Raw genomic sequence first — 16,344 nt, 5'->3', positions numbered from 1 at the left:
TTCACTTAAACAAAGAACTTTAGTTTTCCACTGGAAAGACAAAAAGAAAATCTTGGTTTAGCATGTCCTGCCACATGCTTTAACTACACAGTAAAAGAGTACGTACTTGGATCCCAGGCACATTTCAGAAGTGTAGTATTTATTAGCTGCTCTGTTGCCAAGTTCCACTATTATCATTTTATTATAACTAAGGTATATTTTTACTAACTAAATTATATTTAGGTCTTTAGTTTAAGCATTTGAAGGTTTCAGAGTGTCACGTACAGATGACATACAATATATCACATGAATTCGTTGATTTTCTCCCTCCTCCTCTCCTCTACAAACAGTTACCCTGCATCTGTCATCTCAGGGCATTTGACTTCCCTAAACCCATATTCCAGCTGTAAAGATATGCAGAGGCCAAGAGACCAAAACCCTCAGATGAAACAGAGCTTGCCAAGGATGCAGGTGAGCCCTGTTATCAGGTAACCTATGGCGTGCATGTCCCTCACACTTCAAGGGGCAGCGCAAACCCACCTCTCCCCACTACCCCCTTCAGACACCTTGTTCCAACCCTCCTCTGCTGCCCTTCGCCCAGCTCAACGTGGCTTTTTGCCGAGACCTCCTGCCCCCAGCTGGGGCCACAAGCTGGTTTTCCATATGCAGGAGGTGTTCGGTGGTGGGACACAGGCTCTCCCTGGGTGAGGGTGGGCAGGAGCTGGCACCTCGTGCCAAGTCTGCCCCAGCAAAGCCATGTCCCACACTCCCTGTTAAAGGTTTTTTGGTCCTGTGGGGAGCATGGAGCAGCTACCTGGAGGCTGTTGGGACGGGATGGAAAAAGGACATGGCCATGAGGCAGGAGAGGGTTTTGGTGGGCTTACACTGGGGTGGGTGTTGCTGCTGCTCTGGGCAGGGAAGGGGTGTCTCCAAGCAGTCACAACACCCGCAGAGAGATGACAGAGCTCCTCAAACCTCAGCAAGTGCAGCAGTACCATGGTGCTGAATAAAGGCTCAGCCTTTATTTTTCCTATTTTGTTCAAGGAATGAAGGAAGAGCAGTACCCAAATATGAGCATTTACATTCTCCGGGGGTCACAGTCTTTGATCTGTGAGCAAAGATCCCACTGAAAGCAGCTGCAGTTCACCAAATGAAGTTTGGAAAGCTTTGCAAACACATGAACATTGTGTGTCAAACCATGTAGTGTGCTTTGGGGCCAAAACACTCAAAAAACAGACCAGATCTTGGCACACTGGATTCTTGCTTTGTCCAACATAAAGCACTTCTAAAGGCTTGGTTTTAAAACATATCTGAGTGCCTGTCTATCAGTTATCAGGTGAAACTAAAGGCACTTTGAGTCAGACATCAGATGTAATTATTAGCCCCTTTTGAAACAGGAGGGCAGAGAATCAGGGATGTGAATCTGTGAGTTAAGGATAGAGGACTGAGAAATATTAATGACTTCTTCCCTATATAGATCCACAGCAAATGTAACAAACACAAATTAATGCTTATGTGCACTTGTAGGCAGGAGAAATTACCGCTCACAGTCTTACTAGACGAGGAGTGAAAACATCAGCAAAAATGCTGGGAGGCAGTACTGAAAAGGAAACAGGTTTACATAAACACCTGACATTTTTATTCATTTAAGATGTTTAAGCAACTGTTAAGGCCTTTGCATAAAACAAAGGATCACAGGGATTGATACTTGCAGATCAGTCCCGTTCTTCTCTGCTGACCTCAGTGAATAGGATTTTGGGCTTTGCTGGGCAAGCTGGAGCAAGCACCTCAGTGAGGTCTGGGATTTGAAAGGGAGATAGCTCATCATTTGTGGATAACACAGTTGGGAGCGTCTTTCCTTTTATCTTTTCAAAGTTCACTGCCACAGTGAACTACTGCACAACTCTGAGCTGAAGGAGTAAGCACAGCAAAACAGCAAGGCAGCAGGCTTGAATTCCACAGATATCATCATAATAGATGATATATAGGTAACAGAGCACCAAGGAACGGGGGTGGGGGGTGGGGCAGGGGTGGGGGGGGGGGTGCAGAGAGACAGAGTTCTTCCCACTTCAGTAAATGTCTCTAAACATTCATGCTAAACTAAACATACTACTGAGGTTCAGTACTTAGAAGCCCATAACAACTGCAATTCTAATATTGTGGTCAAGGAAGGACCCCAGACTTCACCCAGCACCCATGGTCCCCCTGCTGAGATTAGTCTCACAGGCTACACGGGGCTCCGGGCTGTGACAGACACTGCTGTCACTGCCAGCACAAACAGTGCTACAGCTACCCTGGGCTTTCCCTGATCAAGGAACAAAGGCCGTCACCTCCTGGAGGAAACTCCTATTTGAAGATGATCTCGGGGAAATGAATTAGCGATGTAGTAACCAACAGCTACACCAGCTAGACAGCATGAGAGGGAGAAAAGTCGCACAATGCATTTTAGTGTGTTTGTGTAACAGGCAACCCACCGCCTCTCCTGTGCAGAGCTGCCATGTCAGGAGCAGACTGTTTAATTTGCACACCAGCTCCAGGACCTGCCCCCCGAGCAGCCACCAGCCCAGGCTCCCCATGGCTTAGCCCACAACAGGGCAGAGGCAGATTCTGCTCCTTGGGGTGGGAAGAGCAATTAGAAGAGCAAGGACCTGGGATGAAAGTTTCCCTGAAGTCAACAGCCGAGAGAAATTCTCCAGCACACCAAGATCTCATTAAAACTGCCCACAGTGTCTAGCCCACAAAGTACATCTAGTGCGAAGGAGAGCAATCCTGCTGCTGTTTTGCAATGCATTACAAAATACCTTGGCTAGCAGAAAGAATTTGAGGCAATTTGCTCCTGAAGAGCCAGGTCGTGCAGAGCCTTCATTTTTCCAGCAAACTGGATTTAAGTTGACAAATAGTAACTGAGAGAAGAAAAAAAAAAAAAAAAAAAAAAAAAAAAGAAGCCTGACAAAGTAAAGGGGAGATGGAGAAACCGACAACATTTAACTTGATCTTCAACGGTGTAAATCTGTCAATACCCACAAATGACCACAAGGCCATACGCCAGTTTTTACTCCGAGATACCGTAACTAAGACATTTGGCTGGTACCTCACATTGGAAAGAAAGTTTTTACATTTAGAAATGTAAAACATTGTAACATTTAAGGAATTTTGGCTACAGCCCACTAGCCAGCCTTCCCCCAGCTTCAGCTAAGGGATTATTTTGAATGTTGCTTTGCTTTTCATGCATCTGTTGCCTAAATCAATGTGGAGGCATGAGGGAGGGACTGAAAATTGGCCCTAGAAATAGCGGTATATTTCAGTGTCATAACTGAGAGTCTTGGCAATCCCTTTTAACTTGAAATGTCAGTGCCATACCAAACGATCTGGTCATCATAACCTCAACTTCTGGCCATCAGTGAAAGAACAGAGATAGAGTCTCCAACATCAGGTTTCAAGGCCACTGTGAAAAATTAAGGAAAACACATTTCATGGCTCGTTGGAATTTCACTTTACCTATTTTTGTGTGTTCCTTTTCAGCTGTTCCAGCTTTAGCTGTTTATCTGATCCCTTTCTGTTTGAATTGTTTTTACTTTTTCCAGATTTTCTACAATGCAGTTTACTTCTCCAACTTACTTTCCTGCTTTGAACTCCTGCTCTTTTTTTTTCTTTTTTTTTCTTTTTTCTCTCTTTTTTTTTTTTTTTTTTTTTTTTTTGTAGCTCAATAAAACTCATTTATATTATACAAGCCTACAAGCCTTCTGCGTGCTTTGACTGTTAGGACATATTTCTCCTTTAACAGATCTGAAGTGTCTATCTGATGCCAATGTAATGCCATAAAGCATAAAAGACCCCAAACTGTCTTTAGTAATCACTGATAATTTCCACATCTACCCCTTGTATCTCATACCCAAATTTTTAGGTTTGGAGTGAAGTGGATTAAATAAAACTGAATCCAGCTCTGCTCTTCTGGTTTTAGATAATTAGAAATTGAACTTCACAGATGAAGTTGAGATATGTTTTTCTGGAACAGGTGTTTTTACGAGCATTCACTTTCCTCCATCAAGATGGCAAAAATATCATACACAAACAAAACCCACAAGCTCCCCATATTTTCCAAATACTGGGTATAAACTCATCCGCAGCCTAACGCTAGTCAGTGTAGAGACCCCTTCAATCCACTTCTCAGATTGTGCCAAAACCCTCCCGAAAGCTTCTCCATGAATACACATGGAAGATCAGAAGTCTGGTCTCGCTAAACTGCTTTCATCATTATGTTTCTGGTATTCACATTATGGACAAATGATCTAAAAAATTTCAGTTAAACACATAAAGGAGTTTTTTAAATTATAGAATGACTTTCAAAAACCACAAACCTGCAAAGGGAAATAGGATTTGCTGGATCAGATAAGATTACTTGTCTATCTGGTCAGGCACGTTCAGTGTGTAGCTTTTTAGAAAAGAAAATCAAAATGGGAGGAAGTGATGGTGAATAAAGTAATTTTGCAGTTCAATCCTGAATTGGTTTTGAAGATACTTTAAGAATAATCCAATCAAAAATCCTACTCAAAAGAAAACAATCTGGTCTTTTTATACCCCCGTTTTTTTTCTATTACGATCAATAGATAAATCGTCCTGTTCACACCTGCATGAATACAATTTCTTACACTACCTGGGAGTGATCAAACCTTGCTTTGGAGCAAGACCCTGCAGGTTTCAAGCATTAGCCACCCACATCAGAATATTTCCACGGTAAGGAAAATGCATGCACTTGTGCATATAAACAAATGCAGAAAACCCCCAAACATTTTCTTTATATACAGCTGTATGACTGAATACAAACAAGCTGCTTTTCAATAGTCTCACCATGGGCATAAAATATTTCAAGCTCCAGGATGACTGAGAAGCTCACAGTTTTATTCAGCAGTCACCATGCTCCAAATTTACAAGCCTAACTCGGATGGTTATTACTGGGATGTACCTGCTTAAATCCCTTCCACAGATGGGAGAACGAACACTGCCCATGCCAAGTTTCAGTCTGGATTGAATTTTTACAGCTGGGTCATAAATTTGCGGATTAAAAAGGTTCTAATGGAAACACAGACACAGCCTTAACTACAGCAACATGAACAGCAGCACTGTAACACTGTGCAGGGGACAGTGCGCTACAAGAAGAATCTACCAGGATGTTACACAAAGTCACGTTATTTCTCCCCAGCAGCGGAAGGAGGCTGGGACACGTGGGAACCCCACACTAGGTATGAAGTTTCAATTCAGATGTTTCTCCAGAAAAAAGTGAAACTTTTATGGGCTCACCATTCCTTGAAATTTACTGCCCCAGACAGTGAGAAGTCCAGCCCTCGTCCCCCTCCTGCTACTACTCCATCCCACCTGCACCGACTTTCCTGCACCCCATCCCCTCCTGCTCACACTCTGCTGCATGGCACACAGAATAGTGTGTTAATAAGTGTGACCAAAGACAGCAGTTATTCATGAAGGAGATGATAGATTTCATATGTAAAAGTAATTCACTGGACAAAAAGGAAGGGTTTAGTCCCAGTAATTTCTCTTTCTTCTCCACGCAGGTGCCACGGGTAGTTGTCCTGGTGCTGGGGCAGAGCCAGCATGAGCCCTGAGGAGCAGAATGGGCACATTTTGGCATCAGAGCCTGCACAAGTCTTGCTCACAACCCAGCACCAGGGCGATCTGCCTCCAGCCACGGCTCTGCACTCAAAAATACTTTCCAATCAGTGATAAAGAAAGTTAAGTGTGTGATTTCAAAGCCACTCCTGATGGGCTGACAGCACGCATCTCTGCCTTTCTGTCTTTGCAAACACTCCTCTTCTGTTTTGTTCCTCCTTTTCTCTCTTCCATGTTTAAAATTGTGCCATATTTTTCATGTTCATTGGCCTACATCCCCTTTCTGGCACAAGCTGATAATCACATTTTGCTGCCGTGTTCCCCGGGTGGGAGAGAGAGCAGACATACCCTCCTCTGTGCCCCCAGAAGCATATTAGGGGCAAGCTGCAGTGGCAGGGCCCTTCTGCATGCATGTCAACGCAGCACAGGGTGGCCAGGCTACAGAGACAACCCAAGGGATGCACACCTACTCTCCTGCCCAATGCTGCACCTCGCCATCCCTGGCTGTGGCACCAGGGCTGCAGTGCCCAGGGCTTTCTGCTTCTCTGTTTGGGCTGCTGCAATTCCCTATTGTCTCATCTCATTATCTCCCCCCTGAGCCCCCTTCTGCTCTCCTAGTTTGAGTAGTGCTTCCTTTTGCAACACACACAACTGCTCACAGTAGCAGTGGCTGCAGCTGGCTGGCATTTGCAAGGCTGAGGATCCCCTGAATCAGTGCAAAAGCCATGGCAGCTGACACTGGTGTAAGGCAGCATGGAAGCCTACCATTTCTGCTGTAAGAGACCTGCACAGAAATTTGGCTACTGGGGAAAATCCTGCTCAGGCAGTGGAAGGGGAGAAGGAATCCCATCCATTTCACTAAATCAGTTTTCCCAAGCTGTAGTTTCACACACTCTTTAAATACTCCTTAAATTAACTGCTAATTTTCTTACTAATTTCCCTATTATATTCATTACTAGCCATGCAGTCTACAGCTAAAACTGGAAAACAGTCTGATTTACGATCATGTGCTTTTCCATGCACATAATTTCCTGAAACATTCACATTTGGGCTGGCCCCAGATTTTAAGACTGAGCATAATTCTGAAGACGTTCTGAACAATAGAAAAACGTGGATAAACATTACTTTCTTTTTGAACACACACCTTTGCTAAATGAATGAGGCCCAAGGCTTGCCAGGGAACAGCTCGCTGAGGCCTGGAGAACTGGCAGACTCTAAAGAGGAGTATTAAAATATATAGTTGTTAGCCATTGGTGACAGCACCATACATTTTTCCTGCTGTGTCTGAGAGAGGTCTTGGGCAAGTGCAGGGGTCTGCTGCTTTTTTGGCCGCTGCTGCGAATATTTGCATTGGGGAAATTTTAATGGTCTCAGAGAAACGGAGGCAGGCTGCTACACCAGCATGGGCAGTAGCAACCTGTGGCCATGGAAACATGGCTGATCCCCTGATTTTTTTTGGTGTCTCTGATTTTTTGGTCAGATGTTGTCATCTTTTCCATTTCAAATAATTCATGCAAGAACATCTCATTCTCTGTGACGATAAAGCTGTCAGGAGGCCTGAGACGTGCTGCCCTGAAGCAAGCTGACTTGAAGAAAATCCTCTGTGGCCAAACAACTGCCTCGAGCCAGTTTTTACTGAAGTACGCAGAAAATTTACCATGACATCAACAGAAGCAAAACCAGCAGAGGTGCACACGCACCTCCTCTGCTCCATGAGGTCTCCAGGGCAATTATACCTGAATTATATCCACGTACATGCTGCTATTAGAAGCACATCCTACCCGCACATCACCCAATCTCCAGAATCTTAAATATTTTGTGTTAAAAAAAAACAAAACAAAAAAGCCCAAAACATTCATAGCCATTTGCATTTGAAAACAGATAAAACAAGGATGCATAGTGTTTGCATGCAGCACCTGTGAGAAAACAAGTACTCTCTTTTCCCCCAAAACTGGCTATTAAAAGCAGGGAGCAGAGAGAAATGGCTCAGAAAAGCTAACACTGCCAGGAATGCCGCTTCCCCTCCTGTCCTCCAGGCAAAGACCTCTCCTGCCCGCTGGCAGCCCCTGGGTGCCCAGGCTTCTGGGAGGATGCTCTGCCCCCAGCACCGTCATTGCTCCCAGCCCACCCAGTGCTCTCTTCCTCCATTCCCCCACCTAAGAGGTTGAAACTGCTACCTTTCCACAAAAAAGATTCAGTTTTGATGAAGCACTGTTTTCCAGGGTCATGTGGAAATAATCCTGACCCATTCCCCTTGCAGCTCAAATACTGAGAAACTAAAGGGAATTAAAAAACAAGTTATTTGATTTTTGCTGTTCAAACAGAAAGAAATGCAAAAAGAGAACAACCAACTTAACTAGCTGGGCGTGGGCAGGATCTTTAAAATTCTCAAGTTTGGGCTATCACATCTGGTATATTAAACCTGACACTGTCCCTATAGTAAAGCCGTTTCCTTTTAATCGTTCTTTAGAAAAAAACAACAGAACAGCAAATTAAATGCAATCCTCTCCTCGGTTCTCAATTCCATGCTATTTCAGTGTTGACGAATCAGGTCATGTAATAATAAAATTCCTGCAGAAATATGATCTTAGCTGTGTAACCTTCAAATTGCAGTTATGCTGCTGTGTGCATTTAATACTGTACTTGACATTCCCCTTTTCCATTTCACTTCTGGATGACATTAGGATCTGCAACAAGGACCTCCTTCAGCTCTCCCAGGTTACCATTTATTTCAAAGTATCCCCAAGGTCTCCAGCACCGTTTAGATCAAACTTGCAAAAGTCACTGGTACTAGCAGTTTTTGTGGGTCCCTTGAGTTGTTTCTGAAAACAGGTTCCATTGTGTTCATATTATGCTTTTAAATTTTATAGCTCATTTTTAAATTACATGTTAATTTCTAAAAATGTTAAATTGCGAGGAAAAGTTGGCAAAGACCACACAAAATCACAGCACTGTTCTGCAGCTTGCACATGTCTCTCCACAGTACTTCTGTGCACGGCTATACCCTTACATTTAAGTGCTCTGTATGAATGTGGGCCTGATCCTGCAGTGTGCCGAGGGTCTCATCAGAGGTGCTCAGTGTGCTGCAATAAATGACCCAGGATCATGCTTTATAAATCACAAACTTTGCAGGATCCAAATGGAAGAAAGAAAGGAAGGTGAGAGGAAAGAAAAAGGCAGTAGTAATGAAAACATCAGTAACAGAGCACACTCCCAAGTATAAATGTCTAAAAATAGGGATCAAACATCTTCAAAAATCAACCAGTCATTCAAGAGGTTTTTTAAAAGCCATCCTCCTCTCCAGGCCTGCAAGTCTTTAGTTTCCTCACTGTTTTTATTTGTTCTGGCTTTTCTACTGTGCTAAGTAACATGCAAAGTAAAATCAAGGGAAATCTGCCTACAGAAAGAAGCTAGAAAACTCCCTGTCCTGCCATTTCATCTCTCTTTCTCTCATTTTAATTTTTGCTTTCGTTCACCAAACGCAGCTCACCAGGCAGCGATATCCCAGAAAGTTGGAGTTTTTCATTTCCTTGTGCTATAACGACGCAGAACATTTTGTTCCTGCAGGTGACTGACAACAGGGCACTCGCAGAGCACTGCAGCCTGATTACAGAAAAAGTCAGCATTTTAGTGAGCCGTAAACCAAAGACTGACCTTGCTGCTCTACATTTACATCCAGTCTCACTATAAACATTATTACATCTTTCCCTCACAGGTTTCTGGAGTGCTTGTTGCAGTTGGACTGTTGTTTCTGCACGTGTTTGCACAACAAATACAGATAGGCAAGTCTGGGTTCAGTTATCATGTCACACAGAGAAGCTGCTGTTAATGACAGCATGCCAAGGCATTCATGAAAACTTGTTCTCCAACACGGATTTCTAACTAAACACTGAACCAAGCCTTTTAGTGGTCAGCTGAAGACACGTATTTGACCAGTTATATGTATTTATATATTATGCCTGCATGAGAATTAATCTGAACTGAAGTTTTCTGCCTTAAGTGAACACATTTGCGTATGTCACATTATAGACATAAGCCTATCAGCTTACGACAGAAACACACACGTACGTGACATATCTGAGTACAGCTGCACCCTTTCCCGGCCACTCATTCTCCCGGCACCGGCCGCCCACACCGCCTCCCGCAGCAGCTCCCTAGCTCCCCAGGCCATGCTGCCGGGGCGGGACGGGGCAGCCAGCAGCACAGGCACTGCACCGGCCAGGGCATCAGCTCAGGCTTTGCTGCTCCTGCCCCAGCACCAGAGCTGCTTCCCACAAGCTCGCAATAATCGTGCGGAGGTACAAAACTCGGCTGCTCTCCCGACAGTCGGTTATATTAGCCTGTCCTTGATCTTTACATGGGATTTCCCAGTTGCGTGAAGCTAGAGTAGCATATGGTCCCGTGTTTATAAGCATGCTAATGACTGAAACAGGAAACTGTACAACCCACTTTCCATATAAACTTTAAACTGCAATTTCTTGTTTTTGTCACTGGACACTGCACTCGTACCGCGTTAATGTGGTGTGGGCTGCTGAGACGCACGTGGCCACGCTGGCCCCAGGTACAAGGCGAGCAAAGTCGCACTGATGTACCTGAAACCAGTGTCCAGCCCATAACATAAATCAGATTCAGTGAGTAAACTTTCTACTCACATTCTGCTAAGTTGCTTTTACAGGGAAGGACAACAAAGAATATGCTTCAACACCAATTATTGCCTGCTCCTAGGAGCACAGCAACCTTGCCAAATGTTTCTCAGAAATAAAATGTCATCAGTTTTCACTCTGTGCTTTTTGAAATACTACTCAAAATGACTTCATAAACGAAAACATCTAGGAGTGACTCCACAATTCTGCTTCAACCCCTTTGTGTTAAAAATTAGCTGTTTCACTTAACAAAAATTGCAGCGGGGAGCTCCTTTTAAGTTGTGGTATCTCCCTTAAAAACACACTTGCTGCTTTCAGGAAGGTACGAGTGTTACAGTCAGCCTTACCCTGTTATTTTGCTTAACCAAAAGGGATTACAGAAATTTTTGAGAACACAGATACAGGTTTGCTACACAACTCTATTGAGAACTGCCATCCTAGGCATTCAATTTACAGAGAAAAGAAAAAGGGAAAAAAAAAGTTCTTATTTATCACTTCCTATCTAACAATCATTTGAATAATGTCATCTATTTGTAAACAGATTGCATGAATGCATGGTAACTTGAAAATACCTGCTTTGTTCATGAAGGGCTCAATTCCCACATGCTATAACATCATCAGAAAATCATTAATGGGACTGTAACCTTATAGCTGAAAAAAGCCTATTTGTACATCATATTTCCTAAATGGGCACACATATATAGGAAGGATCGATCAAGCAATGTAGTACGTGCACACAATCTTTTTCTTTCTATCAGCAGGCTACTGCTTGTCTGCTTTGGAAGTGTAAAAAGAATAAAACTTCCCTGAGAACTGCTGGTGTGTTCTCATCAAAGGCCACAGCACTCCAAAATATTAATAAAGATATTTAAGAGCTGACTTAAATAAGATCTTAAGAGGAGTTCCAGGAATGTTAGTTATTAATTTTAAGGACAAGTATACTGGTTTTTGTCATTCCAGCCCAGCTTGTGAACTCACACAGTTGCAGCGTGCCTGTCTCAGCATTCTCATCAAAGACTGTATTTTTCAGTGCAGCTTGAAACTTGGGAAGAGGAACTTAATCTAGTAGCAAATTTGTTACAATTTTTAAAAAGTCATCATGTACATTTTTAAGTTATGGTATAAAAGTACAGAAGTTTACATATCTGAGCTGCTGCATCTGTTCTTGAATAACTTAAAAATAAAACTTGGAGGACAATATGCCCATCATGCAGACCAAAGGCATTTATTTGGTATGTTGAAAAAATAAAGCTGAATGAACAGAGTGTAAATTTTGAAACTTATTCACTGTGCTTGCACTATTCTAATCCTGAGGAGATTCTCTTTCTCTATGGGGCTCCCACTCCCCCCTTGGTTATCCCCTGACAACCTGCACACACCAGTGTCCTCCAACCCCCACCAGAGCTTTCAGCCTCCTGAAATCCTTGTGTCCCCTCCACAAGGACAAAAAAATCACATGAAGTGTGGCAGGAAAAAGAGGGCAAAGGCTGCAAACTTGAGAGCTGCAAAAGTGAGGGGCATCTGAACCTGCCTGCCAGGGAAGCCAAGGGGAATAAAGTACTACATCTAAATCTATATTAACTTTAGTGCAAAGCCCTCCAGTACTTTCCATCGATATTCATCCATCCCAAAAGCGATGCTGCCTGCCTTCAGTGATCCCTGGCACAATAACTCCCTAAGAAAGGCCCCCGGACAACGCAAAGGACTGCTATGGGTGGAAACTCTGAGATGCTAGCAGAGACGTCCAGAACTTGGAATGCAAAGCTTCATTTTTTTCAAAGATAAGGGACTGCCTTTGCCTTACGTCCCCAAAGAAATACAGAACAAGCTTTGTAAGAGGAGCCTTCCAGCATGTCCTGCCCCACAGGGACCTGAGCACGTCCTGATCTTGTCTCAATTTACAGCAATTTACTGGTGTGAACCAGGCAGTCCCATGTGCTTTCCTCTGTAACACAGCAGAGGATACAAATCATGCTTTTATGTTTTTATTGAGAAGATTAAAATAGTAAACTATGTGTAACCCTTCAAAAAACATTAAACCAAGGTATTTAGTGGCCAAGTCTGTGGCTCCTTAGCTCAGTGCACTGTGTCTGGAGAGCAGTGCAGAGACTGGTGTAAACAATCTATGTATTCCTAAGGGATGCATGAGCACCAAAGGGCCACGTGCTGGACAAGGCACTGAAGACAGAAAAGACGCGGTACAACAGGGAAAGGTGTTCATGTGCACTCCATCACAGGGCATATGGCTCATGTAAGTGCCACAAACAGCCACCTTGAAATTTCAAAGCCCTCCTCCTCCTCCCAGCTGGGGCCACGGAGAACTTTAGTCCCCCTCTAGTCCTCCCTTACCCTGAAGAGCTTTCTATTTTAGGCTTGTCTTACTGCTGACAAAAGCGGCCTGTAAGTGTCATTTCAAAAATCAGCCCCATGACTCCATTCAAAAAGCAAACCAGTTTCATTAGCAGTCATTAACAGCATTTAACTTCAATACTGAAGGTAGAATTTCTTCAGTGAATGAAAGGGTGGAGAGGAGCTACCCTCTCATACGAGACGATGGGCAGGAGTTATCTACTGTCATAAAAGGCACAATCAGGTGACACTTTCCACCAAAGCTGGCTGTATTAGAAATGATACAGAAAGAATCCCTTACCTGTCCGGTAGACAAAATTGCCTTCTGTCTCTGATGATGACGGAGACACCAATTCTTCCTCAAATTCATTGGAACTAAATGAACCAGAGTGATTCCTTTGCCTTGTTTTTTCCATCATAGCTGCATTAGTAGCCATGACATGTCTCAATGAGTCATTTAGGTAACGATTCAATAAGCTGCTTTTGTATTTGGGGGGTGACACATAATCCTCATTGGCACTTGTTTCTGGTCTCACTCCTGCTTTTATTACTGAACTTTCAGTTTTAATCACAGTGTGATGAACTGGTTTGTTATATCCCCCTTCATTCATATGGTTTCTTGGAGGATTTTCTCCATCTGAAGACAAAAGAACAAAGATACCGTAATACATCGAACACCTAATATTGAACAAGAGGCTTTCTCTACAGGTTTTAAATTGCTATAAAGATAACTAAAACTAGACAATAACTTTAGACTTCAGCATTAGACAACGATTTTAATTTTCTTCTGTTCACACATTTCTCACAGTAGTTCCCAGGGTTCTCAGATGTTCCAGCTATTCCAAATTAATTAACTGTAGAAAACAGTCTCTGAGTCTAATTTGTTCATGAGCAACACAAGGCAGATAGAAAAAAAAATGAGAAGAGCCCTAGATCAATGATAAGCATTTTAAAATCCGTGTGAATAAACTGAATTCTTGCTATCATAACTTGAAATTTGGGCCCCCTGAATACTATAGCATATTTAAGTGTATTAAACTATATTCTTTTAATTGTCCTGCAACTGATCTTTTAAAGGGAAGTGCATACCAAAGAAATTTGAGTACAAACTGAAATTGGGACAAAGCTAATTGAAACTGAGTACAAATTGAAACAAATTCTTCTAAAAAGTCATACAGGTTTCTGACAATGTTCTGTAGCATTTGTTCCTGTCAATGTATCTCCCTGTCAAAAATGACTAGAAAAAGTACCCATGTACATAATTAACACAAATGTTCTATTAAAAAATATTGGGTGCTATTAAAAAAATTCCTCCATTTGTTACTTTGGATAAGAAAGAGAATTTCAGTGCACCTTTTAAGGACAACATTTGCTGGCAAAATACATACAATAGATAACAATAATACCCTGTTTACCATATAATAAGCTCCACTGAAGTTAATCAGATTGTCTTGTTAATGATACGATATTGCTATAGCCCTTCCATCAAGGAAAGTAAAAGTCAAGAGGTCTCCTATTTCCTTAAACCAAGAAATATAATCAATTTTTTCCTTTAACACAGATTAAAGGAATAGTCTCATAGAATCTAATGAACTAACAATTATCTTTCTACTAACAGTGTTATACAAATATTTGCTAGGCAAATAACATGCAATCAGACTGTCACCCCAATTCACCAGTAACACCATCTCGCTTTGCAAGGCTGCATTGTAAAAAGGCACCTAATTCACAAAATAGTAAAGGCAGAGCCACTGAGTGTTTTGTGAGAAATCAGAGCTAACTTAAGAGTGCCTGATACTTTCAAAATATATTTTAATTGGTTTAAAACTGATAAAAAGAGCATCAACAGACCTTCAGAGCATGAGTCATCACTGCTCACGCTGAGTCGTTCAGCATTTCCTTGAACATATTTGTTGTACAGTTTTATTCGTAATGCCCAGCTAAGATCTGGTTGCCTGACAGTATTCTTCAGGCGACGTCTTGCATTGGCAAACCAGTTTGATACCTGCATATAAATGAATGTATTAGTTTTCCTTGAAAATTATGCAAATAAACAAAACTAACCCATAGAGTTTTCATGAGTTTTATGTATGCCCTAAGAAAATGGCAAACAAGGGAAACATGAACAGAAGCCCACGAAACTACCACTGAGCAGAGCAGGAACCTCAGACGAGGCAGCCCGTTCAGGCTTCCCATGTTTCACAAGTGTTAGCAAACCCTCATTATAAACAAGGTTTTTAATAAGGTATCCCAAAATACTCATTTTAGATCAATCTTTTCTTTTATTATTTTAAAGATAATGCCCTGAATTTTCAATATGAACCTTCAATATATTACTAACATCCTAAATTAAAACTAATAGCTGATGTTTGGTAATTTGCCTTTGACATTTACGTAGGCTACAATAAGGCTGCCGAACAGAAAAACTCATTCTGAATTTGGTTATATAAAAGCCAAAATTCTCCCTCGTGCTTTATCAGTACTCCAAGTCTGACAGGTAGTGGGTATCAGGAAAGTCTTACACAGAATGAAATGTACTTTGAGTCACTGCAGAAATCAACCATATGCTCTACAGAGCAGCAGCTTTTATGAACTCTTTCTGTTGTGGAAATGCTAAAAACCAGTGAAGACGCAGACTCCTCACCAGGTGACTACTAAACAGGAGGCTGGCTTATCTTCCTTCTCTGCTGCAGAGCATTTTCCAGCTTGACATTGCAAAATGGATACAAGTTAGTACCCTTCTAGCATACAGGGTCACCACAAAGTCAGGCTCAAACAGAAGGATTCACATTGCTTTAGGCACCAAGGGAGCGGAAGGGGCACAGTACAGTCTTCTGTGCCAGCAGTGCTAATCAAACCACCAAATGTTATGTATGTATGTACTTGCAGCAACTTTGCATTAAAACACATCTGAGAAAATGCTGGCCTTGATTCTACCATAACTTAAAAATACATAAAATAGGAAATACTGATACTGACAGAATGACCTTACCATAACCTTATTACGAGCAAGAGCACAGGCAAGCTACCTACATCTAACAATATTTGTTTAATGATAAATCAGGTCTTAAAAATGCTATTTACTTCTTGCAGGAGTGAGTGTATTTTGACATGACCTCTGCAAGCAGGAGGCAGAGCAGCATTACTTGCAAAGGAGAATGTAAAGAATGTCGGGAGTCTATAGCCCCACTCACATCTTTATGTTGTGAGAGTGCACAGTGAGGAAGCTGGAGACCTGCAGCCATATTCAGATCTGGGAACAATCACACCATTTAATTTATGCTAACCTGCAAAGCAAGCTAACACATGTTTTATCAGTACATGCTACCCCACCTACTAAAGAGCCAAACTGTAGACCTCAGTGTTGGATTTTGGCCCTAGTTTTGTCAACTGTCTATTGTAGCTAAGGTTCTTTAAATCACATAGTATTTGGCCAATTATTCTGGATCGATAATCTCTTCTAGGGCAATTATGAGAAAAATAAACCCTATTTGCTTAAATGAAAAACAAAACTTCAGTTCAGAATTCCACTCAGAACCTAGCAGTAGCACCTTAAGCCTGTCACTTTGATTTTACTTAAAATCACATTTACATGAAACAGGGTTCCACCGAAAATACAGTGAGCCCTGGATCAGCGCTCAGGCGCCAAACACGTAACTTTACAAACCATGTCGTTTACTATGACAGGTTAGAAGACCAAAACTGTAGCTGGCAGAAAAGAGTGAGTAGTTTTCATTCTCTTCCAAGGCTA

At 42.2% G+C, this 16,344-nt stretch overlaps 1 protein-coding gene across 3 annotated transcripts in view; it reads right to left on the bottom strand.

Annotated features, from left to right (window-relative positions):
* The window catches only part of MKX (mohawk homeobox), a 48,856-nt gene that overhangs the window by 23,622 nt on the left and 8,890 nt on the right, over nucleotides 1-16,344 (bottom strand). For 2 of the 3 annotated variants that reach the window (XM_055709696.1, XM_055709697.1), the window contains 2 exons: nucleotides 14,445-14,598; nucleotides 12,895-13,230 (listed from right to left, as the gene is read on the bottom strand). In XM_055709696.1, coding sequence (XP_055565671.1) covers nucleotides 12,895-13,230; nucleotides 14,445-14,598 — 490 coding nt within the window. Of the gene's footprint in view, nucleotides 1-9,091; nucleotides 9,205-12,894; nucleotides 13,231-14,444; nucleotides 14,599-16,344 lie in introns of all 3 variants that reach the window. The other variant, XR_008732139.1, reaches the window with a different exon arrangement.

This window comes from Falco cherrug, chromosome 4 (assembly GCF_023634085.1).
Source record: "Falco cherrug isolate bFalChe1 chromosome 4, bFalChe1.pri, whole genome shotgun sequence".
Classification (NCBI taxonomy): Eukaryota; Metazoa; Chordata; class Aves; order Falconiformes; family Falconidae; genus Falco; species Falco cherrug.
The sequence above is the reverse complement of the archived record's forward strand: the minus strand, read 5'-3'. Positions and strand labels throughout refer to the sequence as shown.